We start from the raw sequence: 20,034 nt of genomic DNA, 5'->3' as shown, positions 1-20,034 counted from the left end.
CATATCCTCACTGGCTTGATAATCCAGGGTAAGGTGACACTAGTACATTAACTGTATCCCCAATTACTTCAAAAAATTTCAGCACAAAGAGGGATATTTACTTTTCCTGTCTCGCTCTGCCTATGATCCAGTGGTAGACTTGGCCAGGTATCTTCTCTGCTGTTGAAGTGGTAATGTAGGAATACTTAAGGTGACATATTATGGTTGTCAGCGCCATACCCATGACGTGCTCACTTGTGCAGTAGTTCGTTGTGTCTACACTTACTCCAAGGTGCTCGATTTGCCTTTAAGTTGTTGCCTCCTACTTTTTATACTCATTGGGTATGCACATGTTGGCCTGAGGCTGACGAGGCTTTCCTCATCCTCAGAGATGAAGGTGTGGGTGAAGGAACACAAAGAGAAATGTAATGGGGACTATTGTTTACTGATGATCACACCAGGAGCTACAAGAGAGTTGCTCTGGCTATCAGGAGCAACTAGAAAGATGATGATTAAAAATCAAATAAGAGAAAAATGAGAGAGACGTTGAGCAGCAGAACAGAAAAGAGAAAATCATCATAAACAAGAAGAGTAATAAAACAAAATCAGGGTGTGAACTGAGGGTTGGGGAAATGATAAAACCAGTATGAAAGGAATAAAAGAACGCCCCAGGTTTCACGCATGACAATAAGATACCCAGGAAACTAAAAGTATATAAATGTATAAGACAAAAGTTAGACCAATACAACGTCAAACGAAATTTTCTTGAAAAATAAAAACTAACGTGTTTATATAATAAAGGTAGTTTACATCTTCAATAAAATGTATATAAAGGGGATTTAGAACTTACGGACACAGCGTAATTGACTTTGTAAATATCTTTAATTATTTCAAATGTAATTTATTAAGATTGTCGAATATCTTAAAAGAAAAGGATAAGGAACAGTAACAAAGAGTGAGAAACATTACAGAAAAGGGGTGATGACGGAGAGCGATGGAAGTGCTAACAGAGGGTCGGAAGAGATGGAGGAAGACCTGAGCTACTGACACAACAACACGTGGGATTAAGTCAGTAATATGTCGTTCTTCCTTCCTCGCTACACATCCAAACCCTGACACAGTTATTGTGTTTTTATCCGCTTGGTTCTTCAGTCTATTGTCTTGTTTCTGCATTTTATTCCCTCTTCCTCTCTCGGATCCATCCCTTCCCAGGCAGACATTAGATCAGACATGGACTTGATGAGGAAATTTTTTACAGTATTGTATTCCCACACAAACCTGGAACTTCAAAATAGATCATCCACTCCTGCTGACGACATATCTCGGAGCATTCACCTTTGTATGGAAGTTTATATCTCTAACTCTGTACTTTTAGAGAAACCAGGTGATCCCCACCCTGGTTCAGCTTCTGTCAAAAACAACTTAACACAAACAAGCTTCTTCCTATCGTTGGAAATATCACCATAACTCAGTAACCCAGAGTACTTGAATAACTAATCCGAACATGCTATGTATTTAATTAGCAATGGCAAAAATTTTTTTGAGCATCAGCGAAGTCGTATTATAAAAAAAAAATAGACGAATCCTACTCCACCATACCCTCTTCATCCCCCATAGTGTGACAAAGGCCACCACAGCCAATATAAAGCTATTTCAGATTCCGTGTTTCCTCATAATTCAACCCTTGATCCCTGTTTACTTACACCGGGTTTTGGTCTCTGGTTCATCATTGAGTTTCGTTGCACCGTCACACTTATAGACCCGGAATGATATGACCTGCTTGAAGGCCGAAAATTGTTTCCAATAACTAGTTAAAGTATGAATCACTGAGGCAGGTTACATGGTTCACAGGGGAGATGGTTTGTGTGTGTGTGTGAGCGGGCGAGAACGTGTGGTAGTAGTGGTCGTGGTGGTGGCTGTGTTGATTGTGATCCTCATACAACTAGGGTTGCCGTTTCCTCTATAGGGCCCGCCATCCACAACCCTAACTTCCTTGGTGCTAAAAATAGCCAAAGTCTGATACTACGGGATTAACAATAGGAAATACTGCTTTTATTACTGATAGTGATACCGACTTGTATATTCTTCTTATACTTCTATATTAATATTTGTATAATACTTGTGGATGAAAGTATTCACGTTTGCCCTTGAAATTAACATTAAAAAATAGTTGACACGAGAGAAATGCAGGAGAGACTTGACCTACCTGGGTAATTTATAAGTGATGTATGGTATTGACTGATAACTCGTCTTCAGCAGACACAGAGGCCTATCAGCAGTACACCACAGGTATATAACCCACATCATCACATCCCACGATAGTTCCTCGCTGCTCAGGGTATACTCAGGTGCTTATACTTAACATACTCTATATTCTGTGATCATATCGTGGTCCTTTCGTCTGGGTGTGTACAAAATGGTAGACGTACACGTTCCTGTTATAACAATCGTTTTCTTAACTAGCTTTTTCCTTTAAGTTTTGGGTGAATATATCTAGGGCATAAGGATGCACAAGAGCCAAATATTGTAGTATATTGATGCTTTTGATGTTAAATACTCTGACATATATCTTATTGTGTGTCTGTCCATGTCTCTGTTTGCCTCTGTCCATGCATCCGTTTGTTTGTATATCCAGAGGTTTCATCCATCGATCAATCCGTCCATCCCAGTTTTAATTTCCATATCGTAATAAAGCCGTTTAAAATCAACCTTGTGCTCAAATGGACAAGATTTATAACATCGGATATTCTGACTGTAAAATGGGCTTCGTGTCTCGGGGTGCAGATAACGTGTTGTCCTGTTTAGATAATCAAAATCGTGACTAAGATACATATGTCGAGCACATAGGTTCCTCGTGAGGAAAAGAAACTAGGAAATGCATTATTCTTATCGCCCTTAAAATTTACCATTTGGGAGGAATATTTCTGCCATTATACTTCCACTAATAGCACCACTACTTGGTGTGGGTCCGTGAGTGCTTGACATCACGTTCAGGGCTCAAATATCAACTCTATATTTGTAAATAAAACATCAGTTAAAGATTATCTAAGTATAGTAATATTTAAGAATCACATTATAAACAAGACCAATCGTAGGCTATGCAATATTTAACAAGCTCGATTTTGCACATTAAAAAGTTCAGTTCACCTTCTTATGCTGAAAAGTCCATCCACGCACTGTTCATTTGGCGAGGGAACTGACTGATAGGAAACAGCGCTATCAATCACTTCCTTAGCCATACGAGTTGTCACGTGAGCAATGTAGGCGTGGTAAGGGGTAACAACACACCTGTAGGCGACTATATATATATATATATATATATATATATATATATATATATATATATATATATATATATATATATATATATATATATATATATATATATATATATATATATATATATATATATATATATATGCATGCCTCAAACATCACTCACCCAGTGAGTTCTTCGGAAATAAAAAATAAGTAACATTAAACACCTGAATTTTGGGGGGATTATGATGTCTTCTTTTTTTCCAGAATGAAGTGGTTGGTGCTTGCTGTTGCCCTGGGCTTTTTGGGCCTGGCCCAAGGTGAGACATTCACTTGGTTTTAGTCAACCTTCTATTGTGCCTTTTTTTCACATCTCCGGAGTCCGTGTGTGCCTGCATGCTAATCTGGGTATCTTGTGGACATGCTAATCTGGTCAATTAAAATTATTTGGAAAACACAGGCAGACAGATGCTCACACACACCAACACAGACGCACACACACACACACACACACACACACACACACACACACACAAATAACAATCCCCCATACACGCATCCAAGTATTAAACAGACCAAGAAGATAAGTATTTGTAACCTTTCTTGAAATTCTTACCGACATCCTTGTATATCCTTCTGCAGGTCGGAGTGAGGGGGATGCAAGGATCGTGGTGGCCAGGTCGGTCAAGACAGCCATCGCTTTCAACACCGTCACCTCCACCAACCCCGTCACCTGCATCTTCGCCGCCAACGCTGCTGTCTGCCAGAGGAGGCGATTCAGGCGCTTCATGCCCATCATTGACCATGAAAATCAAGAGTAAGTCCTGACGTCCTACTTCCTTAACATAGAAAACGACATTCTCACTAAATTTCATTCATCCGCTACCAGGCTATTGGTCAATATTTTTACCCTGTACGCTGCATAACAAGATGACTCCGGTCAAAAATACCCAAATTACATTTATTTTTTCTTAAGCGACAAAATTTGGGGTTAAAGCATAAATTTCCAGAAAGGCAATTGATAACTTGAACCCTGAAGGACCTTATATCCCATCCCACTTTATTGGGAATGAAATGTCGGAATCTGTCTGAAGTGTAGTGCATGGTGATCACAGGGCGGCCGTAAGTAGGGTTATTTCTGGAGCCTCTTATATAACTGCCAATGATCCGGAACTATCGCCTTGTGGATATATCATTATTTAGTATTTAATGGGTATTTTCTTATCCGTTGCACATTATAATTTAATCCCTTAAATGCCATAATCTAAATGCAAGCAAAATCTCTGTCCATTATTTTCATCAGAACATTGGTGGATAGTTCACTCGACAAAGATACGGATGACGAGGAGGAGGATGTACCCAGACAAGGGAAGCGTGGTGGCCGCATTGCCGTGACTCTCTGGACCACCGTATCCAGCACCTTCACCATCACCACCACCTCCACAGACACCCTGACCACCTTCTCGCTCTCCTACTTCTGTACAGTTAATGGAGCATCTAGTCCTCCAAGCTGTGGGTGAGGGTAAACGCTCACCAAGCGGCCCCGATGTAACTGGACTCTTTGGAAGCCTATATCGTATTTTTGAGAATTCTCACTGTATACTAGTATTATATTTTATATATAGGGGTCAATTATGTAAATACTGTACGTAAATATATTGCAAATGTTTTCTTCTAGCTATTAATTGAAGTCCAATATTTTCTTTGATTTTATCCTCTTCACCACCGATACGTGAGGTGTTATCTACAGTAGTGTGAACCAAGCATCACAGGTCTGGTTTCCTCCTATACTAACACTGGCTTGATCAACCACTCGAGCGGCAAGTGAGGTGATAAGTGGTGAAATTATATAAGTAAAACGAAAACAAAAAATGAGCAGCAATAATGAACAGCAAAAATATTCCATGAGAAAAATCTACCATATGTCATCCTGGAAAGTTTCTGCCACGCTCACTACTGCCATTCCTTCACCACTACCACCATCCTCTCACACCACCACTCCCACTACCTCCCCCACTACCACCACCTCCCTCTCTCATCACCACCACCTCTCCCTCACTATGAATCCATCGACCTATAATAACTTCCACACATGTTTGTAATTATTTATAACCAAAATACCTCATTACAAAACAAATGTGAACGTGTTAGCTAATTGGTTATGTAGTGACATTTTAAAACAAGACGAAATAGTGTGACTCCTTCATCAACTAGCTGTAAATTCCTCTCTCTTTTTTTCATCGTCGTGTTTCCTATCGATTGTTGGTTACTTATTAATCGAACACGTAACATTACTCATCTTGAAAACTCATGAGGCAACAGATGTCCATAGACTTAAAAGCGCAGGTACAGATATATTATGGAGCCAGAACACGCCTAGAACTTTGCCAACAGTGCGGAAGAGAGATGCGACCGACCATCGAACCTCTGTCCTGCATGGCAGTGAACAGTGATATCACCCACATGACTCTGACCTATATATACTGTTAATGAATGTGATCCATTCCTTTGAGTATGAACCTCTGTCCTGCGTGGCAGTGAGAAGTGATACCACTTAGAATTTTCTGCGTGAATTTTTTATTTTTCTTCCATTTGAAAAAGAATCACCGGGATACAGTACAATCAGTGTGTGAGAGGTGTGGTGCGCTTGGTGTGTCAAAGGTGAGGTACGCTAGGGTACGCGAGCAAATGGGTATGCTAGTAGAGGATTTAGCAAGCAGAGAGGTACTGTAGTAGGTAGGCGCGCAAGCAGTCCAAGCACTGCATTAAATATGTCTCGGGATCGAACTCGCCGCGAAGTCTCGCACCACATTAACCAGGAAACTCAAAATTTTTATTCAGTTTTCCCGACGATCAAAATCTATTTTCAAATCTCCTTATGTAGTATAAAAACATAACTATTTTTCATATGTTTTCTCGATGTTTGTGAAAAAATGCGAAAAAAAAATATAAAAGCACTTCATATACTGCAATTTGTGAAGGGGGGAGGGGAGGGAGGGCCACTGGTCGTCTTTTTCCTCACTGAAGACCAATAACGGGAGAAGGAAACCTGGAAATATTTTTTTTTTAGAATAGTTGACGTGAAGTGAAGTATATAAGGATTGTGACACAGGACCCCTCAGTATCCTCAGTCAACTGGATTTATACAGGTTAGTTAAGTGATGATGGGGAGTTGAGTGTTGGTAGGGGAGTTGAGTGTTGGTGGGGAAGTTAAGTGCTGGTGGGGGGGAGTTATGTGTTGGTGGGGACAGGATAGGTAGGAATTGATACAGTATTTATAAACATGACAAGGAGAAGAATGTGCTTAAAGGAGAATGTATGTATCCTCGGATCTATGACAGGTAAGCCCAGTAACTTGTGACAGGTAGATATAATTAACAGGTAGGTTATATAAGTATGACAGGTTGTAATGTTTCCTTATAAACATGACAGCTAGAATCATAACCAATGACAGGATGAAGTACGCCCTTATTACCTCATTAATGAAGAATATCGCTCTCTTATTTGTACTACTTACTTGCTTTTGTTGCAGAATGAAGTGGCTGATTTTCGCCTTGACGTTGGGCGTCCTGTCCCTCGTAGAAGGTGGGTAAGGAACCTAACCAGTCCCTTGTGTAGTTCTTAATACTCGAGGTCTATCATTGATAGCTTCATCTCGAAGGCCCAATCCTTTAGTAGGCCTTAGTTTGACCCTTAAGATTAAGAGTCCATTGGGTCTGAGTTTCATTAAGACTGAGTCCCAATGCGAATGGTTAAGCTGGGGTCTATTTTTAGTAACGATATATATCAATTACATACCAACATTGTAGACACCATATTATGACCCTGGCCGTTGCGTCGCTAGGATACTATTCATAATCATTCCTTCATTACCAACATTATCGAACCAAAACAACAAAACACCTTTCATGAAATCCTGTACAAAGGAAAACATTGATTATCTCCTCATTAGATTTTATAAATTAAGGTGTGGATAAAAATACATCTAGAGATATAACTGTCCCCCATTGTGTTATATCAACTTGTCGGCCCCCTTACTGTACATGGAAAGAACAGACACAAACAGTACTCTACGGAACCAGGTGTTGGGACGTCTGGTACTTTATACTTACTTTCTCCTGGAGTTAAAGTTTTTATTTCTTATATTGAACCAAAATCCACACGACTAAAAATTTAAAGTGAGTGAGAACATTCAAAACAACAGGTCTTCACATAGTTGATACTAATGTTTATATGGAGGAATTTTTACAACATTGAATTATAAACCTCACCTTTAGATGAAAAAGGGTAGATGTAGTGCATTAAATTCCTAACGAGGACACTTAAGTGCTTAGAGTACAAAGTAGATATTTTGTGATATTGTACATTTAGATGAATAGAAGCGAGCTTGGTAGCTTAACCCCCAGGTCGTTTACTTGCCTAGAGTTGGGTGGATGTTAGTCTTGTAAAAAAATTCACTCCTTTTTATACAGTAAAACCTCCATTTAACGGACATCAATCTAATGGGTATATTCCATTATAAGGAGATTTCATATCTAATGGATCTCGATATAACGGACTGAAATTTCTTATATAATCTGTTAAATAGAGATCTACCTAACTGACGTTTATGTTACTGTACTAAAACAAAAACAAAATCATGACTGACTTTTTCTGTCTAGGGCGTGATGCTCTGGATGCCAGAATTGTAGCAGCCAGGTCGACCAAGACGGCGTTCTTCATCACCACATCCACCACCGTCACGCCCTTCACCTGTGCCTTCGCTACCCAAGGTGACGTCTGTCAGAAGAGACGATACCGGCGATATTCTCACATAAACGACAGACAGTTGGAGTTGGATAAGTAAGTTATAGCAAGAAACATCATCATCATCATCATCATCATTATTATTAACGTTATTAACGTTATTATCATTATAATCCACATGTCTTTCTGTACCAAATCAGTATTCGGTTTAGAAAGGATTTTTTTTCCCTTCCTCAGCAACGAGATTCAAGCTTCCCTAAATGGCATGCTTGATCGCGAGGAGCGTGATGTTGATGACCGGGACCCACGTTTGGCTCTCACCTTTTGGACCACTGTCTCCTCCTCTTACACCGTTACCACCACCTCCGTCGATACTGGCACTACCTTCTCCCTCTCCTTCTTTTGCACGGTCAACGGTGTAGTCTACCCTCCCGGTTGTTAGGCTAATTGACTCCAGAGCAGCGGGCAGTGGGCCTTACAGTACATCTCCTGCGTGTAGGTGTTGATTGAAGGTTCTCATAATGTGGAACAAGCGAACAGGATAAAAATACTTGGGGTTCTCTCATGTTCATTCCTCCTGATAAAGTTGGTTTTGTTATTTTTGTATTTCAATTTGCTACAAATGCCAAAATATTTGTGATTACTTGTGAGTCTGATTCAGGGGATGCAGCTAAAATTGTCGCTCAGCTGACAGACTCACAGTGAACCTCTAGTTAGTTACTCGCACGTCAGGAGAAATACTGTAATCGATCATGGCGACTTTTATTTATATTAACTTTAATTTAAGCATCGAGGGGTCAGTTATGTACATATACAAATATAAATATATATATAAACATACAATTTATACCACAATGTGAATTTCATTTAAACATTGTCCATTTACTACAAATTTTATTGAATCTCAACGAGGAGTTAACTACATTCTAACTTGGCTGAGCCTGACCTTACCTTACCTTACCTTACCTTACCTTACCTTACCTATTTGAAGCTAATACCACTTACCTTGGTAAAGAAACAAGAAGCAATTTAAACAATTGGAAAACTTGCCTTTGGGAGGACCGCACGAGAGGATATCAAAACGTTTTGCAAATTGAGTATAAAATTAAAAAGCGAGAGCTACAATTAATGTCATATTCCAATAGTCTGCCCGGACTATAATACACTTACTCCAATTGTCCTTTAAACTTATTGTGCCACGCCTCAGTAGTCTCCTGAAGGTGCAGCCCGTGGGGTGGGTCTTCAGGTTTCAAAACATATTAATAACTTTGAGCCAGATAGGGCATGTAGGGACCATGTAGGAGTTGCTCGGAGCTACAGTAGAGAACAGTCGTCTATATACACCTGTAAAATATGGGATTTGTTAATTGGCGCATTGCCATGGACGAGGAGCACACACCTCAACATTCTCCGTCGTTTCTCCTGCCTCAACGTGCAAATTTCAGATTATGTCAACCTAATATGCATTAGTGACCGTTGTTTTATGCAGTAGATAGTCAACGAGTAAAAATTTCCTTGGCATCAAAAGTCGGAGTATATGGATGTTTCCTATGCATGGACTCCATCTCTGGCTAATGTACCCCATGTCTTCTCACCAGATGGAAAAGAAATGAGTCCGAATAGTTTCCGTACTGCTCAAGGAGCTCATGACTTGAGGCCATCATCTAGTTTAGATTCCGAACACGAAGATTTCGGGAACCCTTCTTCATGATCTTGCAGAAACTTCAAACATTCCCAAATGTCTGTGGCTAATGATCACAAATGTCAACCTCAGTGCTGGTTCCACCGCTTGATTTTAGGCTGGTCCACCATAGTCAAGCTGTCAACTCAGGTTACACTTACCTCATTCAGAGACGAGAGGGTAAAGGAGAGTGACGTGTACCTAAACTGGAGAGAGTGAGCCCCAGGTCAAGTATGGAAGCCAACTCACTCGTTGCCTCGGGCGTTCTCTTGGGTGAGACACCTTGGGAACGACTATATATTGTGTTTGCTTCTTGTTCTCCACGCATACTGTAGATACATTTCTGCTCGTTAAATAAAAAATGAAGAATCTTGGTTTTTGGCTCACGTGGCGGTATCCAGAAATATTCTTTAAACACAATGAAGGCTAACCTACTTGTTTTATTATCTTCAAAGGAAAGACTTCAGGTGACTTTCCAAACTCGAAAAAAAATCATTAACTGATACTGCAATAGGATAAACACAATATACGCTGTTTTTTTGCTTTTTTTGTTTTTTTACAGAAGTATCTTGAAGTAATTATTGAACGACATTTGTCATTACCTTATTTAAGAGTTTCAAACAGAACTAAAGTTATGATGAAGTAATATTCCGGTGTTAAGTAAAAGCTTATATGATACATAAGGAAGATTGATGGCCAGTTTCGTCCATACAGAGTAATTGCCTTCCAGGATATGGAGTTGTCATATTAATTTCTACACCTATAGCCAGCTACTGAGGCCTTACACTGAAAAAAAACCGGATTTTTGGTAACTCTCGACTACAATTAAACTCGCCCGGGCACTTATGAGGTTCAATGTCCATGTCAAGTTACAGGAATAAGGAAACCCTCTTGAGAATTTGTCCACACGAATCGAGTCACTGTCCTAGACTCCGTGCCATGTGTGATTCCGCATTGCCCCGTGAACCTGTTCGGGAGTATAACTCTTATGTAGGCCTACCTCCTGCATTTACACACGAATTACAAATAAATCACTACTTACTGTATGAAAGACGTTTAGTTTTTATAACACGAGTCAGGACCATTAGTGAGGACCGACAGCAATTACACTGGTTGATCTGAATATCCCACCTCACCCGGTATACAGCCTCCGTTATCTATCTACTGAGTTTAACAATGATCTTACTCACCTTATTGCAGGTCCAAGATACAGGATTTCTGGAGAACTCGTTTCTCTGTCTCTCGGGTCTGTGTGTAGTGACTGAAGTCGCCTTGTGACTCGTTGAAAAACCTGAATGCTTTTGTAATAATTATCTTTTATTATCACCAAAATAATTTACTGTGGCAGTTTTAGGATAACAAAACTCAAATCCAAGATTCAGAAACCGATAGATCCGATTATGATAGGAGTAGGTCAGGTTAGGTTATGTTTGGTCGTGTTAGGTTACATGTAATTAGGATGAATTGGGTTTAATTACATTAACTAAGTTCGGCTATGTTGCATGAAGTTAGAGGTTGGTTAGTTTAGATTAGTTGCGGGTAAGTTAGGTTAGGTTACATTAAGTTGTTAGGAGTAGGTTAGAGTTGTTACTTTAAGGATTTTAAGTCCTGGTGCAGCGCCTAGTGAACTTCGCGTGTTAAACCAACAGCAACAAGGCACCCAATGTACCCAGCCTGTAATGCAAGAGGTGAGTATAGGAGGCAAGTGATGAATACCTATGATGCTATAAATACCCCAACGCTCACAACTTTCCTCATAACTCCTTCATAACTTGACGATATATTGACCATGAAAGTTATATTTCTGTTTTATTTCATTCAGGCATTCGTGTAAATAGTGATGGATATTGTTATGAGTTAGTTATAGTCCTCACCTTTAATGCGATTTACTGCCTAAAATGTTACGTATAAATAGCAAGTCCTTGATCACTGTTCTGGTTAGTTCCTTGTTGTGGCCATTGCTTGGGAAAAGAAGCGTCGTGAAGTCTATTTATAGTTTATGGTATACGACAACATACCACACGTATACTACGTTGGGTATATAAAACCAAAGACCTGTTCCAACCTGACAGTTCTTCGTCGCCAGGATATACTCAGGTTCTTGTAGATACTATAGCTTAAACTTCGTTACTCTGATATATAAACTCGTGAGATGCGATAACAAAAAAATAAGACCCAATTTACATATTTTTCCTTTGTGTGGGAAATGTAGGATAATATACAGTGTTGTGGAAAATTAGAATACGAAACACAATGAATTTTCTCTTGTGTGAGTCTCTCCATAAACATTGATTTCACTTAATGTTTAGTTCACCAAGGAGTAGTGTTTATCGTTCACTCGTGATGTCAATATACTGAACCGTACATACTGAAGCATGATTCACTCTTAAATGTGTATTGGTTTTTATTTCAGAATGAAGTGGCTGGTTCTTGGCATCCTCTTGGCCGTCCTGTCGACGACCCAAGGTGAGAACCAGTATGCTTCCCATCTGCTCACATCTTTTGTGCATCCCAACCAACCACAACTCATGAAACTCCAATCCACCCACAGTCAAAGGCTTCCAATCTAACTACAGTTCGATTTTCTAATCCATCCACAGCTCATAGGTTTCCAATCTCACCACAGCCCATAAGCTTCCTATCCATCCACCGCTTATAGTCTTCCGGTCCAACCATAGCTCACAGATTTCCAATCCACACGCAGGCCGCAACCCTGAAGATGGAAAGGTTGTGGCAGCCCATACGACAAGGACGGCCATCGTGTTAACGACGTCCACCACAGTGAGGCCGTTCACCTGCGCCCTAGCCACTAATCCTGAAGTGTGCCAGAAGAGGCGATTCCGTCGCTACTCTGCTATCGCCGATCAACTGCTGGAAAACGATGGGTGAGTAAGGATACTATTTGCGTTAATAAGTAGTGGTTAGCTCCTTCAATATCACCAGCTTAGAAATGTGCTTTTTCATTATGTAAGTGAGTCAGGCATTATTTGGGAACAATTTAAAAGGTTAGCACGAGATCGATCTGCGCATGAGCAGTCAGCTGCAGCGTCAGAGATGAAATACTGTACTACCCAAACTTAAGATCGTAAGGATGGGTTTGTCTAGGTCTGATAAGCCTTGTTTTTCTGTTATAAATGTTTGTTTTGTACAAATATGTACATATACGACTCTCTAAGAAAAATAATTTGAGAGTCAAACCTAGCAGCAACATAAAGAGATGATATATAAACTAAAGGAGATGAATTACTGCTGAGGAACTGGAGAAGTGTGAGGGACGAGTGTACTGTGAATTTGTATATCTATGAAGAGAAGTGTGAAACGAAGGAGTGCACAATATGTTCTCACAGTTAAGATATTGAGACTGTTGGAAAACTCATATGGAGGAGTAGTATGTGGAGGTGGAGGGAGTTTAGTGGAACTGATTTTCTACAGAGAACATTAAGACAGAGCTGTTTGATGTCAACTGTATTATGAGACATCTTTATTAATGGGTGAAGGAGTCAGGGAGAATCACTTGGGCAGGAGGTGATACACACGCACACACACACACACACACACACACACACGTCTTTGGTTTGGTGATAATGTGACCTTAACGGATACAAGGTCTGGGAGATGCCGGTAAAGGAGAAACTAGGAATGGAAGGTGTAACGTAGCAGTGCCGGATTTTCACTAATTGTAAAGGTAGAAAACCCAAAAAGGATTTGGAGAGACTGAGAATCAAGGCGCCGTGGGTTAAATGCTGTAAATCAGGAAGCACACAAGACAAACTACTGTATAGTGCAGTGGTGTCAAACTCAAAACCTTTCGAGGGCCAATTCTTATTTTACTTACCCTCTTCAGGGCCAAGACAAGTGCTATATCACATATTTGCAGGATTGAAGTTTACAGCTTCACACATTGCCTTACCTGGCTTACCAGGAATACCTCATTTGGGGTTGCCTGATCTTAAGTATGTAAAATTCACTTTACTAAATAAACATGATTATATCTATTTCTTTCATAATTTCACGGGATGATAAATTTTACCGTCATCCCGCGGGCCACACCTGACCCTCCCAAGGGCCACATTTGGCCCGTGGGCCATGAGTTTGACACCCCTGGTATAGTGATTGAATGGTGAAATTAATCAAAAAAATTTTCTCGAGAAAGTAAAATCAAGTGGTTTTATTTTTCTGTTATTAGATAGGTTATGTTATCAATATAAACCTTTCCAGTTGTCAATTGATTTAGTCAAATGGGCGGCGGCTTTTTTAAAGAAAAACCCAGTTGACAGCTTAAGTGACTGAGAAACTAAGCCTACAACTTTTAACACTTTTGTTTAACATCCCACAGACCATCATTAGACGGATCACTGCTGGGACTGGTTGATCAGGACAGTGAAAGCAGCGCCCGTAAACCACGTATAGCCCTCAACATCATCTTCACCACCTCCTCAACCTACACCGTCACCGCTACCTCCACCAACCGCGCCATCACCTTTTCTCTGTCCTTCTTCTGCACGGTCAACGGTGCAAGCTATCCCCCCGCCTGTGGCTAGACGCTGGAAGACGAAGCTCACAGAAGGACAAGGGCCAGGACCATCAGGATGCTGGGGTGTGTGTGTGTGTGTGTGTGTGTGTGTGTGTGTGTGTGTGTGTGTGTGTGTGTGTGTGTGTGTCAGGAGTGGGATTCTCTTACAGGTGAATTGTCTTATAAATACGATACTATTTACTGTACCTATGTGATTACTTCTTGATTTAAAGGCCAGATCGTCTGAGTCGTAAGGTCATTATAATAGTAATATTACTGCTCATATTACTAATGTTAATGATATTATATTTATTGGGTAATAGAATCAAGGCTTTTACCCCAAAAATTTATTCAGAGCCTTTCCTAACTTTTAACTGTTGATGATCAGTGTAAATCCTAAACAAATTACGAGCTAAAAGAGGATGAAGCGCAGTTATAACATTGTAACGTTAACTGAGGCTTATCTAAGTACACCAAAATAAATTACTCTTTAATATCATATACCTGACCACTGTAAAGCTTAACCTACATATCCTGTGAGATCTCTGGCCCTTCACGATGACTGAAGTCTGTCTTCAGAACATGTTTCTCATCGTACTGTATAATGTACCGGTAAATTCTTAAGCATAATGTGTTTCCTTACAGGGGTCAAATGTGTAAATATAGAAATATATGCTTAATTCTTCCTGGAATATCACTTAAAACCCTGTACTCTACTGGTGAAAATATTCTTAACAGCCATGGCCACCTTATGCTTCAAAATGCATGGTCATACAATACAGTATACTGTACTTACATTTCTTCACAGTAAATTTTAACACATTTTTGAATAACCGGTTGTCATTTTCTTAGTGGTTGTCATGTTGAATATTAAATTCTTGTTGGCTGGCAAGCTATCTCGTCAGGAGGTCTCTCTCTCTCTCTCTTGCCACATATTCTCATACTATCTCATATACTCCACATACTACTCCACATACTATCCCACATACGCACATGCAATATCTCAGCCCCTGGGAGGTCACTTGGGGGACCCGTTGACCATGGAAGGGCCCCTTGAGGCATCACCGCCCTGGAAGGGTCCCTGGAGGCACCACCTCCTCTGGGAAGGCCCCTGGGGCCTCTGCTGCCCAAAAGGAGAGCCCCTGGGTGCGCCGTTACACCTGACCTGGCCCTGGGGGAACCGCTGTCCCTGGGAGGGCCCCTGGGAGGGCTCCTTCCGGCGCCACTGATAAGGCCCTTGGGGGGGGGGGTGGGGCACTGCCGCTGGAAAGGCCTCTGGGGGTGTCATCGCCCCTGGAATGGACTCTGGTGAAGCGTCCGCCCATGGGAGGGACCCTGGGGGCGCCACCAGCCCTGGCAGGGCCCTTAGGTGCGCCGTTGTCCGTGAGAGAGCCTTTGGGGGTGCCATCGCCCATGGCAGGGCCCCTTGCAGCGCCACAGCCCATCGCAGGGCCCCTGGGGGCGCCACCGCACCTGCCAAGGCCCATGGGGGTGCCGCCGCCCTTGGAAGGGCCCCTGGGGGCGTCACACCTGGTAGGGCAAATGGGAGGGCCCCAAGGGGCACTGTCATTATAGGGATCCTGGGTGCAGCTGTATTTGCACATTTAGAACAATGATACTGGAAATGCAATGGGCGGTGTATTTATTCCTATATCCCATTGTTCTAAATGTGCAAAAACAACTGCTCCCAGAGTCCCTACAGTGACAGTGCCCACTGGGGTCCTCCCATTTGCCATACCAGGTGCGACGCCCCCAAGGGCTCTCTCAGAAGGTTCGGCGCCGCCAGGGGCCCTACAAGGGGCTCTCACAGGGACAGCAGCGCTCCAAGGGGCCCTCTCAAGGACAACGGCGCCACCAGGGACCTTACTTGGTGCAATGAATCCTCCAGGAGCTCTCCCAGGGACAGCGGCGTTCCCAAATGTCCTCCCAGCGTCAGCAGCGCCCTCAGGGGCTCTCCCAGCGAAAGTGGCGCACCTAGGGGTTTTCCCAGTAACACCGGCGCTTCCAGGGGCCGTCTCATGGGCAGTAGCGATACCAGGCGCCATGTTAGGGACAGCGGTACTCCCATGGGTCCTCCCAGGAACGGCGGCATTTCCAGGGGCCCTGTCAGGGGTGTTGGCGCGGCCCTTGGGGGCGTCACCGCCCCGGACAGCGCCCCTGAGCGTACCACCGACCATGATAAGTCCACTGAGGGCGCCACCGCCCCTGGCAGAATCCCTAGAGGCACCGCCGTCCCTGGAAGGGACCCTGGGAGCCCCGCTGTCCCTGGGAGAGTCACTGGGGTGCCAGCGACCCTGGCAAGGCCACTGGGGTAGCCACCGTTACTGAGAAGGCCCGTGGGAGCGCTGCCATCCCAGGGTGGGCCTCTCGGAGAGCCCCTTGAAGCAACGCCATCCCTGGGAGATCCCCTGGTGGCGCCCTTTACCAAGGTATACCCCCTGGGGCACCGCTGTCCCTGGCAGGGCTTTTCGTAGCGCCGCTGTCCCTGGGAGAGCCCATGAAAGCGCCACAGACCCTGGGAGGGACCCCAATAGCACACTGCTAGGGGCTGTGGTGCCCCCATGGGCTCTCCCAGGGACAGCGGAAAACCAAGGGGCCCTCTCAAGGACGGCGGCGCCACCAGGGGCCCTGCCAGGAGCGATGGCGTTTTGGGGAGCTCTCCTAGAGACAGCGGCGTTCCTAGGGGCCCTCCCAGGGGTATCGGCGCCCACAGAGACTCTCCCAGCGCAGCTGGCGCTTCCAGATTTGTGAACCCAAAACAGTAGACACTGATAAATTATTCTGTCCATAAATGCTTCGGATTCAAGAATGTGAATTTCGAGGTTCATGGTTCGCGATAATAATCCCTTACTTACTTACTTAACTGTGATTGGTGGACTAGAATGTAAATCCACCAAATTACAGCCAATAGGAGAACAGAGCACTCAGTCAGCACAACACCCCAACTTATGTTTTCCTGTTGGATATTTTTTCTCCATTTCATTGTTTAGGATACGATGATAATGGAAATGTGATGGGCGGTGTATTTATTTAACGTCATATCACCCAGAATTTTAAATAGTGCAAAAACAACTACTCCTACGAGCCATTACACGGGCGATGGCACCACAGGGTTTCTCCCAGGGACAGCGACTCTGCCAGGGGTCTTTCCATAATCACCAGCGCCCCATGGACCTTGCCAAGGTTGCTGCTGCTCCCAGGGATTCTCCCAGCGAAAGCTACGCTCTCAGCGGCCCTCCCAAGGACAGTGGAGCACCCAGGGGCTCACCCAGGGTCAGCAGAGCTCCCAGGGGCCTTTCCAACAACGGCGGCACCCCCAAGGACCCCACCAGGATCGCTGGCGCTCCCAGGAGCTCTCCCAGACACAGCCATGTTCCCAGACGTTCTCCCAGGGACGACGGCGCCCCCAGGGACACATCCAGGGACAAAAGCGACCCAAGGGCCCTACCAGAGCACTGGCGCCTCCCGAGAATATCCCAGGGACAGCGGCGCGATCAGGGGCCCTCTCAGGGACAGTGTCGCGCTCAGGGGCCCCCTCATGGGAGGTGGCGCCCCAAGGTGCAATGCCATGGACGGCGGCGTCCCCAAGGGCTCTGTCAGAGGGCGCTGGCACTGCCAGGAGTTATCTCAGGACCAGGGAAACTTCCACGGACCCTCTCAAGGACGACGACGCCCATAAGGGCTCTACCAGGGACATACACGTTCCCAGGGGCCCTGCCGGGTGTGGTGACGCCCCCATGGGCCCTATCTGAAGCAGCGGCGCCGTTATGGGCCCTCTTAGGAGCGGCGGGGCTCCCAGAGGCACTTCTAGGGACGGTGGGGTCCCTCACAGGGGCAACAGGGTCCCTGCTAGGGGCAGTGGCGACTTCAGGGGTCCTCCCAAGGGCGGCGGAACCCCCAGAGATTTGATGGAGGTATCGTACATATTGCATTCGTCCAATAATCCCTTATTTAACTGTGATTGGTGGACTAGAATGTAAATACACCAAATTACAGCCAATAGGAGAACAGAGCACTCAGTCAGCACAACACCCCAACTTATGTTTTCCTGTTGGATATTTTTTCTCCACTTCATTGTTTAGGATACGATGATAATGGAAATGTGATGGGCGGTGTATTTATTTAACGTCATATCACCCAGAATTTTAAATAGTGCAAAAACAACTACTCCTACGAGCCATTACACGGGCGATGGCACCTCAGGGTTTCTCCCAGGGACAGCGACGCTGCCGGGGGTCTTTCCATAATCAGAGTCAACCCAAGGACCTTGCCAAAGTCGCTGCCGCTCCCAGGGACTCTCCTAGCGAAAGCCACGCTCTCAGCGGCCCTTCCAAGGACAGTGGCGCCACCAGGGGCTCACCCAGGGTCAGCAGAGCTCCCAGGGGCCTTTCCAACAACGGCGGTACCCCCAAGGACCCCGCCAGGATCGCTGGCGCTCCCAGGAGCTCTCCCAGGGACAGCCACGTTCCCAGACGTTCTCCCAGGGACGACGGCGCCCCCAGGCGCCCTTCCGGGGACTAAAGCGCCCCAGGGGTCCTACCAAGGCACTAGCGCAACCCGAGGATATCCCAGGGACAGCGGCGCGATCAGGGGCCTTCTCAGGGACAGTGTCGCGCTCAGGGGACCCCTCATGGGAGGTGGGGCCCCAAGGTGCAATGCCATGCACGGCGGCGCCCCCAGGGGCTCTGTCAGAGGGCGCTGGCACTGCCAGGAGCTAACTCAGGTCCAGAGGAACTTCCAGGGACTCTCTCAGGGACGGCGACGCCCATAAGGGCTCTACCAGGGACATCCACGTTCCCAGGTGCCCTGCCGGGTGTGGTGACGCCCCCATGGGCCCTATCTGAAGCAACGGCGCCGTTATGGGCCCTCCTAGGAGCGGCGGGGCTCCCAGAGGCACTTCTAGGGACGATGGGATCCCTCACAGGGGCAACAGGATCCCTGCTAGGGGCAGTGGCGACTTCAGGGGCTCTCCCAAGGGCGGCGGAACCCCCAGAGATTTGATGGAGGTATCGTACATATTGCATTCGTCCAATAATCCCTTATTTAACTGTGATTGGTGGACTAGAATGTAAATACACCAAATTACAGCCAATAGGAGAAGAGAGCACTCAGTCAGCACAACACCCCAACTTATGTTTTCCTGTTGGATATTTTTACTCCATTTCATTGTTTAGGATACGATGATACTGGAAATGGGATGGGCGGTGTATTTATTTAACGTCATATCACCCATAATCTTAAATAGTGCAAAAACAACTACTCCTACGAGCCATTACACGGGCGATGGCACCTCAGGGTTTCTCCCAGGGACAGCGACGCTGCCGGGGGTCTTTCCATAATCACTTTTCGGGAAAGTAGATTATCGACTTTTCGGGGAAGTAGATTTTCGAATTTTGGGGGAAATATTACCTAATTTTGCGAAGTAGATTATCATAGAAAACGGGAAATTTGTATCATAAAAAATGGGAAATATCTACTTTCCGGGAAAGTTGGTTATCTACTTTTCCGAAAAGTAGATAGATTTTCTACTTTTCGGGAAAGTAGATTATCGACTTTTCGGGGGAGTAGATTTTCGAATTTTGGGGGAAATATTACCTAATTTTGCGAAGTAGATTATCATAGAAAACGGGAAATTTGCATCATAAAAAATGGGAAATATCTACTTTCCGGGAAAGTTGGTTATCTACTTTTCCGAAAAGTAGATAGATTTTCTACTTTTCGGGAAAGTAGATTATCGACTTTTCGGGGAGTAGATTTTCGAATTTTGGGGGAAATATTACCTAATTTGCGAAGTAGATTATCATAGAAAACGGGAAATTTGCATCATAAAAAATGGGAAATATCTACTTTCCGGAAG

The 20,034-nt window shown here is 44.2% G+C and overlaps 4 protein-coding genes across 5 annotated transcripts; 3 read left to right on the top strand and 1 right to left on the bottom strand.

The window, feature by feature from the left end:
- The first annotated feature begins 3,449 nt into the window (after nucleotides 1-3,449).
- On the top strand, nucleotides 3,450-4,909 carry LOC121864874. Its single transcript, XM_042364039.1, has 3 exons — nucleotides 3,450-3,557; nucleotides 3,880-4,054; nucleotides 4,541-4,909. The coding sequence occupies exons 1-3, from the start codon at nucleotides 3,506-3,508 to the stop codon at nucleotides 4,755-4,757; spliced, it is 444 nt and encodes a 147-aa protein (XP_042219973.1). The 5' UTR covers nucleotides 3,450-3,505; the 3' UTR covers nucleotides 4,758-4,909.
- A 1,426-nt stretch (nucleotides 4,910-6,335) lies between these two features.
- On the top strand, nucleotides 6,336-8,838 carry LOC121864872. The gene is made up of 4 exons (XM_042364036.1): nucleotides 6,336-6,386; nucleotides 6,770-6,822; nucleotides 7,899-8,079; nucleotides 8,221-8,838. Exons 2-4 carry the CDS (start codon nucleotides 6,771-6,773, stop codon nucleotides 8,423-8,425), a joined length of 438 nt encoding a protein of 145 aa, XP_042219970.1. The 5' UTR covers nucleotides 6,336-6,386; nucleotide 6,770; the 3' UTR covers nucleotides 8,426-8,838.
- Nucleotides 8,839-11,648: 2,810 nt separating this feature from the next.
- Nucleotides 11,649-14,862, top strand: LOC121864871. 2 transcript variants are annotated; one of them, XM_042364035.1, is made up of 4 exons: nucleotides 11,649-11,761; nucleotides 12,078-12,130; nucleotides 12,369-12,549; nucleotides 14,001-14,862. In XM_042364035.1, exons 1-4 carry the CDS (start codon nucleotides 11,664-11,666, stop codon nucleotides 14,203-14,205), a joined length of 537 nt encoding a protein of 178 aa, XP_042219969.1. In that variant the 5' UTR covers nucleotides 11,649-11,663; the 3' UTR covers nucleotides 14,206-14,862. The 2 variants fall into 2 exon arrangements, with proteins under 2 accessions (XP_042219969.1, XP_042219968.1); XM_042364034.1 differs by having other exon boundaries at nucleotides 11,649-11,767.
- A 333-nt stretch (nucleotides 14,863-15,195) lies between these two features.
- Nucleotides 15,196-15,585, bottom strand: LOC121864882 (MAPK-interacting and spindle-stabilizing protein-like). The gene has a single exon (XM_042364047.1). It carries the CDS (start codon nucleotides 15,583-15,585, stop codon nucleotides 15,196-15,198), a length of 390 nt encoding a protein of 129 aa, XP_042219981.1.
- Nucleotides 15,586-20,034: the final 4,449 nt, after the last annotated feature.

This window comes from Homarus americanus, unplaced genomic scaffold (assembly GCF_018991925.1).
Source record: "Homarus americanus isolate GMGI-L3 unplaced genomic scaffold, GMGI_Hamer_2.0 scaffold38488, whole genome shotgun sequence".
Classification (NCBI taxonomy): Eukaryota; Metazoa; Arthropoda; class Malacostraca; order Decapoda; family Nephropidae; genus Homarus; species Homarus americanus.
This window is presented reverse-complemented; position numbering and strand designations above follow the sequence as displayed.